Source organism: Coffea arabica, chromosome 2e (assembly GCF_036785885.1).
Source record: "Coffea arabica cultivar ET-39 chromosome 2e, Coffea Arabica ET-39 HiFi, whole genome shotgun sequence".
NCBI lineage: Eukaryota > Viridiplantae > Streptophyta > Magnoliopsida > Gentianales > Rubiaceae > Coffea > Coffea arabica.
In genome coordinates, this window is record NC_092313.1 from 21196102 (window position 1) to 21216005 (window position 19904).

Below are 19904 nucleotides of genomic sequence, written 5' to 3' on the forward strand. Positions count from 1 at the left end.
TAGGACTTGTAAATTAAATCAAAAGGAGGACCAAACAGAACAAGAACCCAAAAAAAAATTGTAAGCATTGCTAGTTGCTGCTCTTACAAAAGCATTTAAAGACCGGAACTGGAGCCACCAAATTTTTCTTCCAAAAAAAAAAAAAAGAGAAGCATTTTTTGAGTTTGAGCTACTTCACTACCAACCAGACCAGAGCTCCAGTCTCCCGCTAGAAAGTAGCTAACAATGAATGCACATTCTTATTCTTTGCAAGCCCCAAAAAGTACAACAAACCTTCCAATAATATCTTTCCCAAGGCCAAGACCAACAAACCTTCTTTATTGAGCTCTCTACCACTGCTATTCTCCATAGAGGTACTGCGACATTTTCAGAAAAATTACTTGTCCAGCTCTCTTGAAGCGGATCATTTTGATGATCACTTTTGGTTGTTGTTTTGTGCATGCCTGAAGCTACTTTTTTTTTGGCATTATGGGTCTTGATTCTTTCACTTTGCATGGTCCGATTGCATTCTTGTTTTCGTTTTCCCAAAGAAAAATAAACTTGGGTTTTGAAAAAAGTTGCATTCTTGGGCTGAGTATAGCTTGGGTGATTGCTGTTTGTGAGAAAGTTCCGTTATTGAGTTAATTGTAGTTTAGGTGAGAGCATTTGTGGAAGAAAGTTGCCATCTTGGGTTAACTATAATTGAGATGATAGTCATTTGTGAAAGAAGTTGCAATCTGGGGTCAAGTATGATACTCTTCTGTTGATGTTGCAGGAATCTTGCTGGAAGGAGAAGCGGATAGCAAAGTCGAGGTGGGTTTTGGGTAAAAATACAGTTGAGATGAAGAGCAAAAGCAAAAAGGCTCCAAAAAAGGAAGATACTGCTGAAGATTGGTGCTTTGTGTGTAAAGATGGTGGAAATCTTTTTTTATGTGATCACAAGTGAGTATTTCTTTTTTTTTCTTTTATTTTTGCCCTTTTCCACTTTCCTTGCTGGCTTTTTCATTCATTCAGTTTTCAGCGAGGACTTTCTCTCGTATTTCTGGAGAGATTCTTCACTGAGCTCATCTTTTCATTTGGCTGCGTGACGTTGTAACGAGCGCATAATAATTAATAAATCGAAAAAAGTACATTCCGAGGTGCTCCACTTTACTCAAAAGTTCCTCCTTTGGCTGTTTTGATTTTCCTTTCTTTCGTTTTCTGTGGGCACTTTTGTCATTTCGGAGATCTAAATGGCTGAGCGATGAGGAAATAATGGATTGCTCTCTCTCTCTCTCTCTCTATCTCCGTCTAGCTGTTTTGCTTTGATAGAAAATCCTGAATAGTGTACCAATCATTATTATGATCTTTGACTGGATTCCCCAACAAAACTCCATTAAAGCTATGCACAAGGAAGAGTAATTTTATGATAGCAACCAATTTTGGCCCGTACAAAACTGAATAACACAGGACTCTTTTCTTGTCTTTAGATTCTAAACTGGCGATCGGAAGAAAGTTGCGGTTTAATTTGTTGCGGTCTTTAGATTTTCGAGGTCCTTTTATTTTTTGTTTTAATCTTCTTGGTGTAAGTTGAGAGAAATCTGATTTTTGTATAAAGATTTGGCAAGGCACATGCTGCAACTCGTGAGTTTCTTGAATCAACAATGTTGTATCTGTAGCCAAGTGCTGACACCTTTGGTAGCTTGTTAGGGGCAGTATCTGGCAATCTGCGGCTTAGTAGGTGCTGTTTTATAAGGGGAATCAAAAGGTCCACTTCAGCATTCCTGGTTTTGTAATAAATTTCTGGTATTTGTGGTCCTGACGAATTAAAGGTCATTTGACTCTTAAACCATGAAAAGAAGTTAGAATATTCGAATGTTTTTTGAAGTTGTTTTGGAAATTATCACATGATGCTGCTGACAACTTATTTCTTCCTCAAATTTTGTATTGCCTGGTGTATTTTGTTTGGTTACTTCTTTTGGTGGTGCAGAAATTTTCTAGGTAGGGTGTAATTTTCCTACTGCCATTATGATGTTATTGTAGATCTGCCTTTTGCGCTTCTTCTATGTGAACCTTTTGAGGAGTAAAAAATCAGAGATTATATGGTTTACCTCAAGTTGCAAGATTTTCATGAAGTATATGACAATATTGTTGTCATCATTAACATTGTCATTATTTATTATTATTATTGTTCTCAGGCAGTGCCCAAAAGCTTATCATTCTCATTGTGTTGAGAAGAATGAATCTTTTATGACAAGCGAAGAATGCTGGAATTGCAGTAAGCCCCTCAAAAGCTTTCCTTCCTTGGCCTTTTCATTTCCGTGTCCAATTCTTCAATGTCTTGGACATTTGTTTGTCCTTATTTCTATATATTCTTCATTTTCCTTATCTAGTGCTCCAAGTGTCAAGCACGTTGTAGCATGTTGCATAATTGAGCGAACCATCAATTTTTCTGTACTAGGTAGTTGGTATTATTTATGTAAATTAACACCTTCGAGTGCAGACTGTTATATTGGTTGGTCATTTTTTTTCCCGAGGTGCTCAAATGTCTTATTCCATTTTTTTGCTGTTCCATCGTTATTCTTTGAGACTTTTGGTTTGTTTGCATGGGATTGTTCTGTTTGAAAAAGCAAGAAGAAACAAGTATTGAATGCAAAATAAAGGTGAAAGCCCCTGCTAAAAGCACCAAAAAGAGGAAGATACGATCCTTACCTTTTTCTGTTCTTTTTTGTGTTGTTGAGAGGGCGAGATGTGGTTGTATGCATAGATTAGACTAGTAAAGCAGAGTAACTGCACTAGTTTATAAGTCATGGATCTTAACGGTGTCAGAGTGCTCAAATAGGTTTTTGTTTATGTCCTTCAATTTTTCTTTTCACTCAGTTAGCTCCTTAGTTTATCTTATTTTGCTTTACTCTTATCTAGTGCATACGTCATGGCAACAAATAAAAAGTTATGCAATATTCCTGTTTCAGGTTGGCATTCTTGCTTCATGTGTGGGAGAAAAGCTCATTTTCATTGCTACTGTTGTCCAAATGCTGTCTGTCGCTTCTGCATTAGTGCTGCCGAGTTTTGCCGTGTTAGAGGGATGAATGGCTTCTGCAATAGTTGTTTAAAGCTTGCAATACTGATAGAAGAAAACATGGATGTTGACTCTGACGGGGTATGATTAATACAGATTTGTGATGTTGGTTTTCAAATGTCATTTTATGCTCTTGAACATTCAGTTGGTACATATCTGACCTGCTCTCAGAATATTAATGGATTAAGAAAGCTTGCTCTGGTGCAGTAAATTAGCTTCGCTGACAGTTACGAGACACTGTATTGTGAATAAATTGCGACTTTAGATAAATTACCAGGCAAAATTGGATGTGAAAATGAGTTACGTGAGAAAGTTATTAGATAATAGATTGTTATATCATTTCATCCGATGATTGAAAATTATAATTGACATGTCAATTTAAAGCATTCTTCATCCCATATCATTTCATATGACTAGTTATAAAAGATTTCAGAAATTTGTGATAGGATGCATGACAAAAACCAGATTTGAGCAGGAGCTCATTCATAAGATCTATTTATCTATTTCTTTATCATGATAAATCTGAAACAAGCAAGATCTAGCTATCTATTTCTGCATCATGATAAATCGGAAACAAGTTGAAGATTAACAACATTTTCCTGAAGCATATTGGTTCAAATGGTTCATCCTTTTGGCAACCTAAATTGGCTCTTTGCAATAATCTTCCTCAGCATTTATGTAAAATACCTTTTCATTTATGTTGGAGTACATCTGCATTGTAGTCTAATTATATTTAATCCTTGATATATCTCGAGTTATATCCCGCTATCAAAATCATATTTTGCTACTCAAGTTTGATTTTAAACCAACCTGAATGCATATACTGAACTTTTATTCATTCTCTTTTACAGAGAAGAGATTGTGACCCTGTCTTAGAACACATCATAGTGGCTCAATTGTGCATGTTAGAAATGCAGCGATGTCTAGCTTAATAATTAACGTTGGTGGATTATTTCACTGCAGGACAGATTAATAGATCAAGGACTCGATACCGAAATTGTTACTTTTTCCTTCGAAAGGTTTATATGCTCTGGCCTTACTGGACTGCATAGCATAATCGATTTGCTCTCTTATGTGGGAGGATGTGCATGTTTGTGAATTGAGTAATTTAAGTTTCTGTGAAGCCAACAAACTATTACCCCAAGCAACCCCCTCAGAAAAAAAAAATGAAGAAGAAGAAGAAGAAGAAAGTTCCTTGTGTATTTTAAGAAGGACAAACTTGATGCTTATGTTTATATTTTTAACTTGATGTCAAATAAATGATCAGATTTGCTTTACTTAGATGTGTCACCAATCCAGATATGAAGCACATGCATAGTCGATAGATAGGTTACATCTGTTGCTTGTATGGAACTTACACATGGAATTTCTTGTTTGGTAAATTGGTCTTGCATTCAATTCTACAAGCATCATCTATATTTGGGTTTGTTTTTGCATATGCTAGACTACATCGTATTCATTCTATACATCTGGTTCATCATTATAGCTAATTGTATTGCTATTCATGTTGTCCATTAGGGTAGCCAATAACGTACAAACTGAAATCTTTTGTTACCTCCATTTTTTTCAATGTATGGAGGGGAGGGACTTCTCAGATTTTTTTCAATTAATTTTTTTGGTTTATTTTATTTACGACAAAGAGCTTTTTTTCCCAGGAGAAAGTGGACTTTAAAGATCGGGAAACTTATGAAGGTCTTTTTATGGAATATTACAAGATTGTTCAGGAAAAAGAAAGATTTAAGATAGATGATATCCGTGCTGCTACAGACAGAAAAAAAACGGGAAACTCTGATTCAGATGAATTTGGCAATGATAAAGTAGCGTCTGAATATGAAAAAGAAGAAGACCTTAAACAACATCTTAGCAAGAAGGCATTCAAGGGGAAGCTATCCTGGAAACACAAGAATGCTAGATCGAAAATTATGCAGTTCACTGGTTGGGGATCAACTTCTCTCATTCAGTTTCTGCAATCAATTGGTAAAGACACCACTGAAAAACTATCTGAACGTACTGTGGAGGCAATAATTCATAGATATATTGCAGAGCATAAGCTCTTTCATCCAGAGAAGAAGAGAAAGATAATATGCGATGAGAACTTGCGAAGTATTTTTGGTCGGAAATTTGTTAACAAGAATAGAATTTATGAGTTGTTGGAAGCTCATTATTCTGATAATCTGGAGGATTCAGAAGAGGATGAATGGGAGGAAGAGGAGATGTATTTTGCAGTATACAAGGATAAAGATGCCTCTGTGGCTTGTGGAACAAGAAGAGAGTTAAAAAAGAAGAGAGAGTCCCAAAAACATGATACAGAATTAGAAAAGGAGAAAGAGTCTGAAAAACATGGTACACTACTCACCGCACCACAAAGTCATTTTGCATCTATTACAGCTGAAAATATTAAGCTTGTATACTTGAGGAAGAGCTTGGTAATAGAACTACTAAAACAACCCGAGTCATTCAAAGATAAGGTGACAGGAAGCATTATACGGGTCAAGTCCGATCCAGATGATTATCGCTGGACAAAAAATTCTCATCAGCTTGTGCAAGTTACAGGTCTAGATGCAATCTGCTATTTTGATATTCTGCATTAAACTGTTGCTTTCTGATTATCGAGTGCTATTGGATGTTTCTACCTGAATATTAATCAATTACTTGATCATGAAAAGCACATCTATTAAGCAATTTTTAGATAATTTGCATCCTTTTAAGTGTAAGATTGTTTGTCAGCAGGTAATTGATGTTACATTAAGCCTGAGGCAACAAAAAAGTTCTTATGCTACTGCGATTGTTTTGGATTTCATCCATTCAAAATAATGGTTTGTGACAGTTTGCAGCAGAATATGATTTGATTATTGTGTGAATTTTAGTCTTTGGAACTGTAATTTAGATATGAACTCTAGACATATGAAAAACAGAGACAGTTAACAGATTAGTGCTACAGTAAAGTTGATGTGGTAAAAGGGAAGATTAGGCACTGAAGTCGACTGTGTGGGTGAAGTCTATGAAACCGCTCATGAGAACATATAATTGCATGAGAATTTAAAGTGCTTTTGTTAAACTTTTTACAATGCATGGTAGAAAAAGTTCAGAGTTAGTGATCTACATGTCTGACAAACTAAAAAGCTAACATCTGACACAACATTTTCAGCTTCCACAAACTATTGACATCTTGTGCCTGTATATTGCTTTCTGGATAGGTATTTATTTGTCTTTAACTTGTATCTTAGGAATAAAGGAAACTCCAACTGGAGAAAACAATAACGACATGATTCTTTGCGGGTCAAATATGCCACTAGGGATTCATATCAGTATGCTATCAGATGGTGACTTCTCACAGGTAACCTACATGCTATTATTGATCTGATCCATGTCTTTAGCTTGGATGTTTTCAGTAATTTGATCCTGCTCTTTTTCTGCTATAACTGTGTGATATGATTTTTTTAGTTACTGCAATAATGTAAGGAGCAGCTTTTAACTGTACTTGATTGAAGTTCCTACATGTAGTTATAAATGAGCAACACTGTTAGATTGAGATGACAGGAAGAGATATCACTGATCTCATAAATTGCAATGCACAGGAGGATGCTTGATTCCTTGAAACTGAGCTCCAAGTTCTTGATCCACATTTTCTGGAGTCAATACCTCTAATATCATCTTTTGTGTTGATTAGACTGTCGAACTGATGTGGGAAGGTTAATTTTCTTTCTAATGCCTCCTAAAGTATCGACTAAAGGGAAAACTAACTTTCCCTGTATCTAAATGCACGAACTTTCTTGATTTTTCCTTTATTACTGCTATTTCCTGCACTAGTCATACAAGTGGTGTCAATAGAGCTCAACAGAGTCTAGGATGTGCTCTTAAAAGCTTGTGAATTTTTCTATAGATACAGACTGCAATAAAAAAATCTGTATGCACATTCATGACTAAGTTCAAATTCTTTTCTAAATGAAGTCCGTTTTGTTATGCCTTGCTACACTGATAGCGTTAGCATGACATAGCAGACAGCACTAGTTTTCTACAACTTAACGTATTAAAGATTTTGAGAAAATGCTTGGGGAAGTTGTGAGGTGGGAAAGCACTTTTTTATCTCTCAGAATGATGTATAATTGATCTATCATGTGAAACTATCTTGACTTGTCATGCTTTGATTATAAGGAGCCCTTTACTTATTTTTCAAGGCAGAATTGGTACCCCTGTTTGGTTATCCTAAAACTTGAGAGGAGAGAAGCTGAAAAAGGAGGTATTATTCTTGCATGAATGGGGTCTTCAGGAAGTGAGATAAGTCATTAACCTTTAACATCCTTGTTGACAACATGAAAAAATGAGATGGTTGTTATGGGTTAACATAATATTCTAAGCTGGAAAGATCTGCCAGTGCTAATATGTTGCAGGGCTTTTTGCTTTTAAGGATGCATCAATTCTATGTATTCTTCATTACTCATTATGTTAAATAAGAAGGAAAACTTCAAGTTTGCATACTTATGCTTCAAAACAATGCTTATTAAGTAATTAGTTAACCTCGATATGTCCTTTTCTAAAGAAGTTTAAATTTGAAGAATTTTTTTACAATTTTTTGCCTCTATCTGTTGTAGGAAGAATGTAATGATTTGAGGCAAAAAGTGAAAGATGGCCTCGTTCAGAAGCTTAGTGTAGTAAGTAATCGACACGTCCTTAATTCCTTTTTGTGTAGTTTTCCAAGTATATTAAAAAGTTACTCATTCTTTTGCATGTGACTGTGGTATGGTGGGTTGGCATCTTATATAAGAAACTTCTTGACTAGTTATAAGTAGGAATTATTGTTTTACTCTTCTTTTCATTTTCTAGTAATATCACTAGTATCTTCTAAAGATATAATGCAAAATGTTTAAAATTTCTGAACATGGTTTTAGTTGAGAGAGTAAATTTAGGCTAATCTTTTGAATTGTCAACAGATTCTTTCTTATCTTTCTTACATAAATCCTTTTCAACTTTCATAATGGACCCAAGTAATTAACATTCTCCTTCCAACCTTCTCCTTAGATTGATAGCCTTTATATTTTTTGCATCTATATCCATATTTATGTTTCTCATTTTCTACCAAATAATTGGCAAAAACCTTTTTTACCAATAAAAGAATAACTCAATCAAGAAGAATCACAACAGAGATTTCTTACATTTGGAGGATTCTTGACCTCGTTTACTACAGGTGGAGCTTCAAGAGAAGGCCAGAAGTCTGCATGAGGATATAACAAACCATGTATGCATTTCATTTTCTGCTTTTCGTGTATTTCTTTGCAAATGCATCATATCTCTGATACACATTTTATTTTGAAGAAGCTTTTTTTTTGTAATTTAATGGGTTCTTACTTATTGTAATTATTATCTAACAATTGTGTGACACTTTCCACCACAGGTCCCAGTATGTTGATGTACCAATACATATACATATATTTACAGCGATGAAAAAATAAAAAATTGTATACTTATATATATATGTATATATATACACACACACACACACTCACAGCGAATAGGCTAAATAAAACCATAACGAGGAAGAAGTCATTTGATGACATTATTGGCAGTTATTTTTGTTCCAACATGTATTATGATCAGGTCTGAATGTTTGTTTATCACCCAGTCCTGTCAAGATGTAGTTTGTTCTTCTTTCGTTAACCGTTTTTCCGTTATCTATTCATCCATGCCTTCCGAGCCAATGTCAGGAAATTTCTAGAGAGCTGAAGATCCTGGATGGACGCATCATTCAAGCAATTGAGAAAGGACGGAGACAAGAATATCCTTACACTGAACTTACTTAAGTGAAGCAGAGATTAAGTAGCTTTGTAATTTTTCATGATTGCAGTTCTAGTGCTAGTAAATGAAGTTGTTATAAAGGAACTGGAAGGGAAAACTTCTTGTCGCTTTTCTCAACCAATGTGATAAATGTGCTTCAAACTTAATGGTCCTTAATTAATTGATGATGCAAGAGAAAATGTTTCTTTTTTTTTCTATTGATCTCCAGCTGTCATTCTCTTATCCTTCTGTTTTTTGGACATGTAAAGGGTATAGGGTCACTAGATTTTACTTTTGCATTATCTGTATTAGTGTCACGCAATTTGTTCTTGACTGAGCTTTGTACTCCATCTATGTTGGTGTTTCTTGTGCTTGCCCTTATAAACTGACTCATTTGCCTCAACAATTAAGTACATGCAAGTTTAATCTTGTATGCTGTGATATGTGGCATTATAATTTTGCCATTTCAATCTACAATGAGCTGATCAAGTGAATGTAGGATAGTGTGCCTTAACTTAGGAGGTATCTCTACATTATTCGAGCACATGGAAAGAAGGAACCAGTTGCAAACACCGTCAGAACGGTTACGCTTACTAGAATATCATCATGCTGTGATTCCTGAGGAGCTTGAACCTGTTATAGAAGAAATTGGGCATGATCAAAAAGGGGATGAAATGTCACATGAATCAAAATTTTCAATAAATCTCAATTGGAAGTGGGGAGGCAATTGTACATCAAGTAAGATTGATCTTGATTTCAGACATTAAGAAGCTCTAGAGATATTTCTGTTGTGTCTTTAACTTCTCTCCTTTAATTTTAACATTTGGAGCATCATTAGTCTCGTGTCATGGCATGGTAGTATTCACATTCAATAAATTTATCTAGAATCCTGGTGGTTTTCTTGCTTTTCTGAGGGAATACATGTTTTTCTTTTGCAGCCAATGCATTTTCAAGTCAATAAGAACACCAACATGTTCTCTCTCTTTGAACAAAATTCTTGTGCTTATGTTTTGAGCTTTTCTTCTTATATAACTGCATATAATCATGATCTTATGTGTGTTTGCGTGTCAAACATCCATCTGCGTTTGCCTTGTGGCAGTTCTCACGAACCTTGATAATGAAGAACTGCTATAAAGCCCATCTGTTTTGATCTTCTTTACATCTCACCACTTTTTGCAATCCCTGTATCTTTTCTCTGTGGTTCTATTATTGGTTAGGCTATTTTTCTATTTTTCTTTTTAACAAAGCTGACCTTTTTTTTACATACATAGTTTTGGTCTTTCTGTTGCTCTATGACGCTTCTACCTAGCATTGTATGCCTTTGGATTTCACCTTTCTTTGGGCAAGTTTAATTAATACGTTCAGCCTTTTCTTTTTTTTTTTTAATTTAACTGCATCATGTGCAGTTAAGAAATTTTTCTTATTTCGGGATGATTTGAGTATATTAATGTTACATCTTGTTGGATGCAGGAGAAAACAAATTTCATGGTCCTCTTTCATGTCAATATGAAAAGCAGAATCTTCCTGAAGTATCTCTCAGTGTATCACCTAATCAATCCGCCTCAAAAGAAGAAGACAACAAAATGATGGCATCAGCACTCGAAGTATCCCCAGAGCCGTCGCTTGCTTGTGAAGATCAATGTAACATGATGCTCCAAACAGATGCTGAGTTATGTAGTTCTTCTGTAGAAGTCACGAAGCAGAATCTTCCGGAAGAAAATAACAAAGCATTTGAAGTATCCCCAGGGCTGTCACTTGCTTCTGAAGATCAATGTAATGGGATGCTCCAAACAGATGCTGAGTTATGTATTTCGACTGTAGAAGTCACGAAGCAGAATCTTCCTGAAGTATCTCTCAGCATATCACCTAATCAGTCTGCCCCGAAAGAAGAAAATAACAAAGCACTTGAAGTATCCCCAGAGCCATCGCTTGCTTCCGAAGATCAATGTAATGTGGTGCTCCAAACAGATGCTGAGTTATGCAGTTCTCCTGTGGAAGTCGCGATGCAGAATCTTCCTCGCGCATCTCTCAGCATATCACCTCGGCAGCCTGCCTCAAAAGAAAAAAATAACAAAACAGTAGCATCAGCACTTGAAGTATCCCCAAGGCCGTCGCATACTTGTGAAGATGGACAGAATGCGATGCTTCAAGTTGAAACAGATGCTGAGTTAGATGGTTCTGCTGTAGAAGTCACGAAGCAGAATCAAGGGATGGTTGCTGAAGGAGCCACATCCAAGAAGACTGTCATTGTGCTGAGTAGTGATGATGAAAGTACTTGGAGTTATGAACCAAGAAAGCAGCATCTCGAGGACCCATATAGCAGAGAATGGCTTATTTTAGGTCCAAATGGTGAAAGGAACGAGGAAAAGTATTCACTTTCATTGCTAAAGCGTTGGAGCGATGCAAGTTCTTATGCATTGAAGTACAAGGCTTGGAAAGAAAATGGAAGTGAAGAACTTGCCATCCCGTTGGCTGATGCTATTAAGAAAGCGTTTATGAGTTGATATAAGTTTGGTGAGCTTAGATGCCAAGAACCTTCTTCTGTCCTAGTTTTGAAATACAGAAATCCCTTGTATCTAAATTCAAATCTCTTTCTTCTACATATAATGCATGAGACATGGTTTTGGTGTTAAAATATTTTTTTTTTTTTTTGTTAATTGTTATTTTTCAATTGGGATAATTTCAGAAACCTCCCTTGAAGTTTCTGATTATTGCAGGTAGCTCTCCTCTAATTTGAAAAATGACACTTACCTCTTCTATTGTTAGCATTTCAGTAACAATATAGATTCAATATGCTAAATTTGTTCCCAAAATTCCTAAAATATCCCTTTGTTATTTAGAAGGGAGATAAACTCACTCATGAATTTCTTTCACACTATAACTATTACAAATGACATAACTATCACTTTAACGAATTTAATAAATCATTTCAACTTAATCTTTATATTCTCACAATTTTGATAGCCCCTTTTTGCTGCCCCAAAGCTTCTTATGTAAATCAACTATGACAATTAAAATTTGCAATCAACATAATTTTTAGTCTCAATTTTTTTTTTTGTCTAAATTCAACGTTTGAATTAACCAGTATCACTATTTAGATTCAATCCAAATAGTTGCAACATTGTTGACGCTAAAATAATTTAACACGCCAAGAATACCAGCACAGAGCACCCAAAAGCAACACTAGAGACCATATCCCATGTCTCTAGATAAATCTTTGGATTGCTTGGTGTACTTCCTCCCGTTGCTTAGATGATTTTGTCTACTGGATTGTTGGGGATACCCATAGCAGAAGTCATGGAAGGACGGTATGAACTGGCCTGACTCCTGTAATGAAACCATATATATTGTCATTTGATATCAAGAAGGAAGAATTCGACCTTTTGCCTCACCCCGGGTCCCTCCCTGCTGCAAAACTAGTAACAATAAGTGTCTATCCACTGTTGGAACGTTGCTGGTGGCCTCTTGTCCGTCTGTCAGTGATCAAGAAGGTTATTCAGCATCTGGGTCTTCAAGAAGGAATCAGATCAGATTAACAACATTAATGGTAATATTAGCAACGAACCCCCCCCCCCCCCCCCCAAAAAAAACATCATGAGGGAGTGTGGATTAAGACGCATAACTTGATTGCACCTGACCTGAGCTCTTCACTTCTGAGTTTTCTAATAAAAAAAATAGAGCTCTGTCGGTATTTTCTTCATCCAATAGGGGCGCTAGAGGGAGAATTGCTGCTAGCTAGTGCATTGGTTTGCTGCAGGTCTCTTCGTGCATGATCTCAAGCTGGGCACCACTCGCCTCTTTGACATCTCAAATGGAAATGATGAGATTGCTGGCCTTACCTTCCTTCCTCATATCATACACACTCCTTCCTCCCCCATAAGGGGATGGGGAAAGGGCAGCTTCCGCGACTCTGAAATTTTTGTTTCTGGAGACGAACACTAACTAATTACCCAGGTCCAGTTCATTATCATCCTTAACTTTTTTCAAGGTTTCAGCTGTTCAAAGTTCCCCATTGTCTGCAGCCATTTTGGCCGAAAATCGATTCGTGGTACAATCTCGCTCAGCTGATCAGAGTCCAAGGACTCCAAATATGAAGCTTTGTATATTTTGAAACATGTTTAAAAATGATCATGATTGGAATGTATGTGAGCATTACGATCATATTCGTGCTAATTCAGAGGCAACAACCAAATTTCCTGCCTATTCACTCCAATTGCAAATAGCTTGAAGGATAAAGACTTCTTTTTGCGAGAACTCAGAAGGATAAATGAAAGAAGCGATCAATTATGGGGTCATTTACTTCTTTTCTACAAGTTTAAGATGATTATGAATTAGACTATTTTAAAGTTGATGCCGAAAATTTCAGAAGCCTACGAAAATTCCGGAACTTAGATCACAGTTCTAGTAGCCTTTTACAGGTCAAGAGTCCCCTGCAAGCAAGCACAGCAAATATTAGCGAATGAGGATTTTAGAGCAAATTTTCAGCACAGACCAGAAGGTGAACAGAAAATGCAAAATTTCGCTCTTTTCTTTCTTCTGTACGTGTTAATCGACGAGACAAGTTTGTGCTAGAGTAATTACAATCTCAATAGAACTACAAAAATGTCAAAGCAAAAGGCATCTGCTAACAAGCAAGCTACCAGTTAGTACCTTACAAAAGCAAGCTTGTATTCTAATTCTAACTTTACAATTTAGGGAACGAAAAAGGAACCAAGTTGATTCTTTCCTCCCTGAAGCAATAATCTTAAAATGTGCCAAATCAATATACGTTATAATATGTCAGTGATTTCTAGGATTGGCGGAGTTTTCTCTCGTGCCTTGCGGACAAACCGGAACTGGATGCTCCCTTATTCGAGATAGAAGAATGGAAACTTGCTCAGTGGCTATATCAAGACGTTCTCGTGACTTTGCACATTCTGTAATCAGGGAGGATAGTATGGTCTGCAATAACTGAATCCTGTCTGTGTGCTCACTTGGAGTCGTCTGATGGAGTTTGGCAGACGGCGTACTGATTCGACGCCATCGGAGAGGAAGGTAGCGATCTGGAAATTGGAAGCAATTTCCTGTGGACAATACACGAAGAGCATGCCGACAAAGGATTCCTGAGAACTCAAACTGATGGCAGCTGCAACTTATAATGCCTTCCCTTGGAACCCAGTAAACTTTCCGACCTCCATCAAGTTTAGTGTGGTGTCTCACCAGGAAACAATCTTCCATCTGAAACGAAGCATAGTGAGCAGCCAAAACCAGCTGTTCCTGGAGCTTAGAAAAAGCAAAAGGTGTAAGAACAGTAGCAGCATGAGATTCCATTGGTGCCCCCGTTTTCAAGCAAAGGTTCTGAAGATTCTGCTGCATTGTCTGCTGTTCTCCCATTTGATCCTTGAAATCCACTGTGACGGCTGCCTGATTATCCAGAATAATATTGCCAGTCAGAAAGAAGCTAACTTCACTTTATAAGCACACGTGAATAAAGCAAGTCCAAATAAACAGAACATTTGATTTATAAACAGATCTTCTCCCTTCCCTTTCACAGAACCAAGTCATCACATTCAGCGAAATACAGCTAGTAAGAGGAAACTCAACAAACCAGTAAATGCAGAATGTTCAGAACTTTGGACATAGAAAAAATATGCAATCCTATTAGAAGGGTAACTCTTGGGGAAGATGCAAAAACTAATATCAAAAGTTAAACAAAGTGGAACTCCTCAAAGTAGCATATACTAAAAATTTGCTGAGATAAGGAGGAAAACCATATACATGTAGGACATCAATTTTGTGTTAATCATCTTCTCTGATGCAAGTCTTTTTTTTTTATTATTTTTACTCAGTCATGTTTCCTCTGTTTAAGTAACAACAGACAAAAGAATTGTAACTTCTAACGCCAAATGGGAAGCTCTAGTCATGTAGTATCAATTTAAGTTTGACATAAACAACAGAGTGAAACCAATTCCATTAACAGTAATGGTACCAGAGTATCAACCTGCTCCACAAAGTGTGCAAGCCTGGTTTGTGCACTCAAAAACCGTTGAATAAAAGCATTAATTGATTTTGAGTGGACAGTAGTGGTCATTCCTGCAAAGAAATGGCTTCTCAAGTACGGCAGAGCCCAGAGTGACCGTAAGGCAAACAGACTAGCAATGTGCCTGTTACTGTGTAAGCCAAAGGAATTCACCATGTCTCTCCAACCCAATTCAAAATCCTCAGTTGACTCCAGATTATATAGATGGTAAAATTCAGCCTTCCACTCATTGTAGCGTTCTCCTAAAACTGCATTGAACCAGGAAGGGAACTTTGCCACGATTAACCAAATGCAAAGTGCATGCTTGGCACTTGGCATCTCCAATTCTATTGCTTCCTTGAGACACATATTTTGATCAGTTAATATTGTTTGCGGGGCCTTCGCATTCATGAATCCTAAGAATGCCTGTTCCATATTAAAAACAAAAGAAGATATCAGAAGAGTACCAGATTAAAGGACTATGCAAATGTATTTGGGATCTCTACAACCAGTTTTGCAAGCCTCTGTGTTCTTTTTATTGTTTTATCTCTTATTTGGGTGGGGTTGGGAGGCAGAGGGAAAGACTGGGGGTAAATGAAAGAACAACTATTGACACAATTCAGAAACAACAGAAACCCAAATCATCCAACACCAGGATAAGCTCAAAAGATCATTCAATAGACAAAGAAAACATGATGCCTACTCTGCAACCCTTGGCTGAGTGTGTTTAAGAAACTCCCAACACTGAGAGAATTTAGTGATCTCACTGCACCAGGATAGCAAAAGATGCTTGACAGAAGAGAGAGGACAGAAGCATCAACAAAATTGAAACACCATTACCAGCATATTGTGTCAATTATATGATACAAGATTCTCATGGAAGCACCTTCTCAGAATTGCAAGAAATGGTATGGCTGATATGCTATATAAGCCATTTTACTCATAGAGGAAAAAAAAAAATTTTCTTCATCTTCCAATTTTTTTCTTTTCTGGTTATACTTTGAAAGTGCCCCCCAGCCCCCACCCACCCCAAAAAAAGAAAAAAATATAAGAGATTATAAGTATTCAGAAATTGGGTAGCTGGATTATGTTGGAAGTAGCCAGATGAAGAGGGTTAGATGACAGCTATATGTTATAGAAACTAATATTTCACTACTTTACCTTCAAAGCCCATGAATATGTCCTCAAATTTTCCTCCCTTAGAAGCACACAACCAAAGAAGCAAGGCATACCATAATTGTTTATTCCAACCCAAATTCCAAGAGGCATGTCAAAAGCAGACAAGCGGTGAGTCGTGTCAAAAACCACAGCGTCACCAAAAATTTCATAAGACTGGATTGATGAGGCATACGACCATGCAATATTCTCCAACCTATTGTCCAAATCCAGTGTAAAATCAAACATAAAGTTAGGGTCTTTATCCTTAATGTTTCTACACATTCTCAACAAGTCTATGCTCTCGTCCTCTGGATCCACTTTCCTACATGACTGGAGCAAGTTCCTAACATCTTTCTCTGTGAAAGGCAAATATCCTGGCTCAACACATTTCTCAAGCTCCATCAGCCTCATCATCTGTTGCACTGAAATTCCTGTTTTAGCAAACATCAGGATTCTGCTCTTGTCTGCATCAGATATGGTCCGGTATGCAGGAAGAAAGCGCACTTGGTTTGGTTCTAGGAGTTCATGATTATGGTGGTTTACAAACCCTGTGACTCGCCATTCAGGTAGTCCCAATTCAGTTGTCTTGCTTATCCGCATATATGCTTGACATCCACATCTAGAAGATTTTCTATTTCTCTGAGATTTATTGTCATTGGTGGTTTTGACAGGAGTATTGCCAGCACGATGGCAAACAAAGTAACGCCTTGTAAGCCCTTTGCCTACACCATCTTTACCCTCTGTGCGATGGCGCCTGATAGAAAAACCACAGCGTTTTGCAAAATCACTGTAAAACTCATATGCAGCATCATGAGAGGCAAACCTTTGCCCAATGTAAGGTACCACATCATTACTAGTTTCTATGGATAGCCTTGTTTTGTCTGGAGATTCCTCTGTGCTACTTGTATCCTCAAAAGAAAAAGATCTTTGATCTGAATGGTCATCATAAACCACCATCATCTGTGCAGCCTCTTCAGACATGGTAGCCTACACAACTTCTCAATCAATGAGAGAACCTAAGACCATTTTGTACCCTGGAAACCATTAAGGGAAAAGAGTATCTATAAGCACCATGCTTGCAGGAGATAATCTTTAGCAAAAGATTAAGTAAACTACAAGATATACAGATACCCATACAAAAGGTAAACTTTTACTTATATTATCCAAGATGGTAAAATCCTCTTGTTTCCATCATTAGCAGAAACGCTAGTACTAAAAATAGTAAAATGAGGCCGTGAAAGTAATTGCAGGTTCATTAACAACCCATGGAAAGTGCAGATATGCAGCCATCAGCCTGTTGGGCCCAAGATTAAGGCCTATTGTGTCCCACAATGAAATGGGCTTTTGAGAAACTCCAAGAGCACAAACAAGAAGACAATGCATGACATTTTAGATGCTTAAGTTGTTTTTTCCACCGATAAAACTGCATTATATCTCAAGGAGAGAACCAGCACTTTCTTTTTATCAGAAATTACATTTTCTGGATCAAATGGAATAATTTGGTGGATGGTGGCTAACTTCTCATCAAGCATTGTTGCCTTTCAGTGTAAAGCTTTTCCATGAGCAATAGATACAGTACTAGTAGGTTAGCAACTATCCATGCCTGTGGAATGCAGACATGTACAACAGAAACATAGACATAAAACCAAATAATTATGCCAATAGTCTTCACATTAGTCTACTGTGGTCAGGATCATTAGCGTTAAATGACTTCAGAGATATGGTAATACTCATGTCAATGGCAATAGGATGTAGAACTGTTTACATTATTATATGCCGCCTGATAAAATCATTGCCAGCGGAGGAAGCCATAATTGGGAACTCTTAATGCAACTAGGATCGGGACACAAAGCTATTACCATACTCAGCACTTCCACTATTCCAATTAAGTAATTCAAGTCAAGGTATATCACCTGAAATATTTTACTACAAGTTATTCCTAAAATAACTAAAAAATGTCCAATCTTAAAGCAAATACTCATATTTGGAAGGAAAAAAAAATACTCCTAGTTGGGTTTTCCAAGCATTATTAGTAAAAATCATCTTGATTATTATTGCATTTTTTGTCAATGACTTATCAAAATGTACTGACTAAATTGGACACATAGCTTGAAAGATGGCAACATGATAAAACATGGTCCTAAATTTTGAATCAGAAATTTGATTTGAAATACTCATCGAATAAATTATGAGTATCAAGGATGAATAATATACAGACCTGAAGGAATGAGAATCGGCGTTGTGAGATTTTGCCCGCCTGGGTTTGAAAAATTTGAATGCTTGTTGTGGGGGATTGATCCGTTGGTGGAAGGAGGGGTGACTGTGAGTTAGTGAGGACGAACCCTAATTTGCGCGGGGGTGTATGGGAGCCTTTTTATATCGCGGCGCACGATTATATCCGGCGCCTTTTCTGTGTCCAAATTCCGCTATCCATTCCTGCCCGAGACACTTTTTTTTTTTCCCTACCACCAAACAGTACACTAGATTCAACAAACAAACAAGAGCAGTAGTTGGCTACCAAGAAAATTTTAAATCTCCTTAATGTAGGTCAAGGGATTTTTAAAACTCTACTTATGTGTGGGTCAAGGGATCAAATTCCCTTACCTACATTCTAAAAAAATTCCAAGCTTTTCAGGCATCTGAATAAGTGGTGATTCAGTCTCCTTCGAATTGTCCTTGACCTTCTTCAGGTCCCTCCTCCCCTTAGTGTAGAGTAGTATATCCGGCGAAAAACAAAAAAAAAGTAAAAATTTTCTTTCTCTCCTTGATTTTATTTTTGTATCTTCTCTTATCCTTTGTATAGCCGTAGTTCCACCAAGGAAAGTAGGAAACTTAAGCCAGTTTGGATTGCTCTTTTTTGGGGAAAAACAATTTAACGTTTTTGTAAATATTATTTTTAAATATTTTTCAATACCTTTTTTATCTCGTATCTATCATATTCTAAAAAAAGTGCTATATTAGTTTTTCTCCCAAAACTCTTGAACAGTTACAATCCAAAACAACCACTTATTTTGTCTAAATAAAAGAATAAAAGAGTTGATTATAGTTTTACTTGATTGTACAAATTTAGAAGATTCAAGTAATTATTCATATTTGATTTGCGAGTAAATCATACTTAATGTAAAGGTTCAAATTCCGACGCAAATGGTGCACTCTTAAAGCCATAATTTATTGGTCTATGAAGGAAATCTATTTGATATTCGTAAAGAAAATTTTATGGTAATTGGTATACCACTACGATAGAATTTACTTGTTTCACCGAGTGTACATTCTGAATTCTTTTGCTTAAATAGTAAAAAAATAAAATCTACAAATTACCAACTAAAAACTTGTGTTGATTCAGTGTAATTTGTCGAATTGTGCAGGGATGGAGAAAATTTTTTAATCTTTATTTTTCTTCCTCCCGTCCTCCTTCTTCCCTCCTCATTGCCAGTCACAAGTTGCCACCATTGCCGGTCATCACCACAATCTCACCCCTATTTTTTTTTCTCTCTCCTTCTCTCCCCTCTCATTTTTCCTCCTTCCTCTTCCTCCTTCTTTTCTTCCTGCCCCCATTTCCATTCCCTCCCCCTGTCCCCTTCTCCCTGTCCCTTTGGTTGTGCAACTAAAAGGAGAGAGGGTGCAGGAAGAGGGAAAAGAGGAGAAGGGAGAGAAGAAAAGGGAAAGAGAAAATAAAAAGAAAGGAGCCAGAGCTAGCTGTTGGCACGTCGGTCGGCAGTTGTGGGCTAAGGTCGGGAAGGAGGAAGAAAAGATGAGAAAGACAAAAAATGTTTTTGGATATTTCAAAACATGTTTGGTAAGAAATTTAAGCTATTTTAAAGGGTTACTGTAGATAAAATTGTTTAAAAAATTATATTAAAAATATGATAAAAAATTCCGGTGCCAAACAAGCCCCTAATTATATATCTATACTTAGGTAGGACTACGTTTTATAAGGAC

At 36.7% G+C, this 19904-nt stretch overlaps 2 protein-coding genes across 6 annotated transcripts; one reads left to right on the forward strand and one right to left on the reverse strand.

The window, feature by feature from the left end:
- The first annotated feature begins 130 nt into the window (after window positions 1–130).
- LOC113731942 (zinc finger CCCH domain-containing protein 44) lies at window positions 131–11444 on the forward strand. Of its 4 annotated transcripts, XM_027257485.2 has the most exons (11): window positions 131–353; window positions 755–921; window positions 2157–2236; window positions 2931–3118; window positions 4693–5590; window positions 6265–6374; window positions 7630–7689; window positions 8223–8273; window positions 8740–8810; window positions 9342–9547; window positions 10280–11444. In XM_027257485.2, exons 2-11 carry the CDS (start codon window positions 821–823, stop codon window positions 11311–11313), a joined length of 2799 nt encoding a protein of 932 aa, XP_027113286.2. In that variant the 5' UTR covers window positions 131–353; window positions 755–820; the 3' UTR covers window positions 11314–11444. The 4 variants fall into 4 exon arrangements, with proteins under 4 accessions (XP_027113286.2, XP_027113282.2, XP_027113285.2 ...); XM_027257481.2 differs by lacking the exon at window positions 7630–7689; XM_027257484.2 differs by lacking the exons at window positions 131–353; window positions 755–921 and adding an exon at window positions 1149–1790.
- A 1875-nt stretch (window positions 11445–13319) lies between these two features.
- On the reverse strand, window positions 13320–18807 carry LOC113731943 (protein FAR1-RELATED SEQUENCE 11). 2 transcript variants are annotated; one of them, XM_072079891.1, is made up of 5 exons: window positions 18570–18807; window positions 18184–18427; window positions 15969–16999; window positions 14790–15233; window positions 13320–14212 (listed from the first exon to the last, which is right to left on the reverse strand). In XM_072079891.1, the coding sequence occupies exons 3-5, from the start codon at window positions 16944–16946 to the stop codon at window positions 13589–13591; spliced, it is 2046 nt and encodes a 681-aa protein (XP_071935992.1). In that variant the 5' UTR covers window positions 16947–16999; window positions 18184–18427; window positions 18570–18807; the 3' UTR covers window positions 13320–13588. The 2 variants fall into 2 exon arrangements, with proteins under 2 accessions (XP_071935992.1, XP_027113288.2); XM_027257487.2 differs by having other exon boundaries at window positions 18184–18807.
- Window positions 18808–19904: the final 1097 nt, after the last annotated feature.

Bases quoted from the DNA above. Each gene is read 5' to 3' on its own strand.
- LOC113731943 (XM_072079891.1), bottom strand. From the start codon at position 16,946: ATGTCTGAAGAGGCTGCACAGATGATGGTGGTTTATGATGACCATTCA. The intron at 15,234-15,968 runs GTAAAGTAGTGA...AATATGGAACAG, and splicing joins CATATTCATGGGCTTTGAAG to GCATTCTTAGGATTCATGAA. The intron at 14,213-14,789 runs GTTGATACTCTG...CTGGATAATCAG, and splicing joins TTGCACACTTTGTGGAGCAG to GCAGCCGTCACAGTGGATTT.
- LOC113731942 (XM_027257485.2), top strand. From the start codon at position 821: ATGAAGAGCAAAAGCAAAAAGGCTCCAAAAAAGGAAGATACTGCTGAA. The intron at 7,690-8,222 runs GTAAGTAATCGA...CGTTTACTACAG, and splicing joins TCGTTCAGAAGCTTAGTGTA to GTGGAGCTTCAAGAGAAGGC. The intron at 8,811-9,341 runs ATATCCTTACAC...AGGTATCTCTAC, and splicing joins GAGAAAGGACGGAGACAAGA to ATTATTCGAGCACATGGAAA.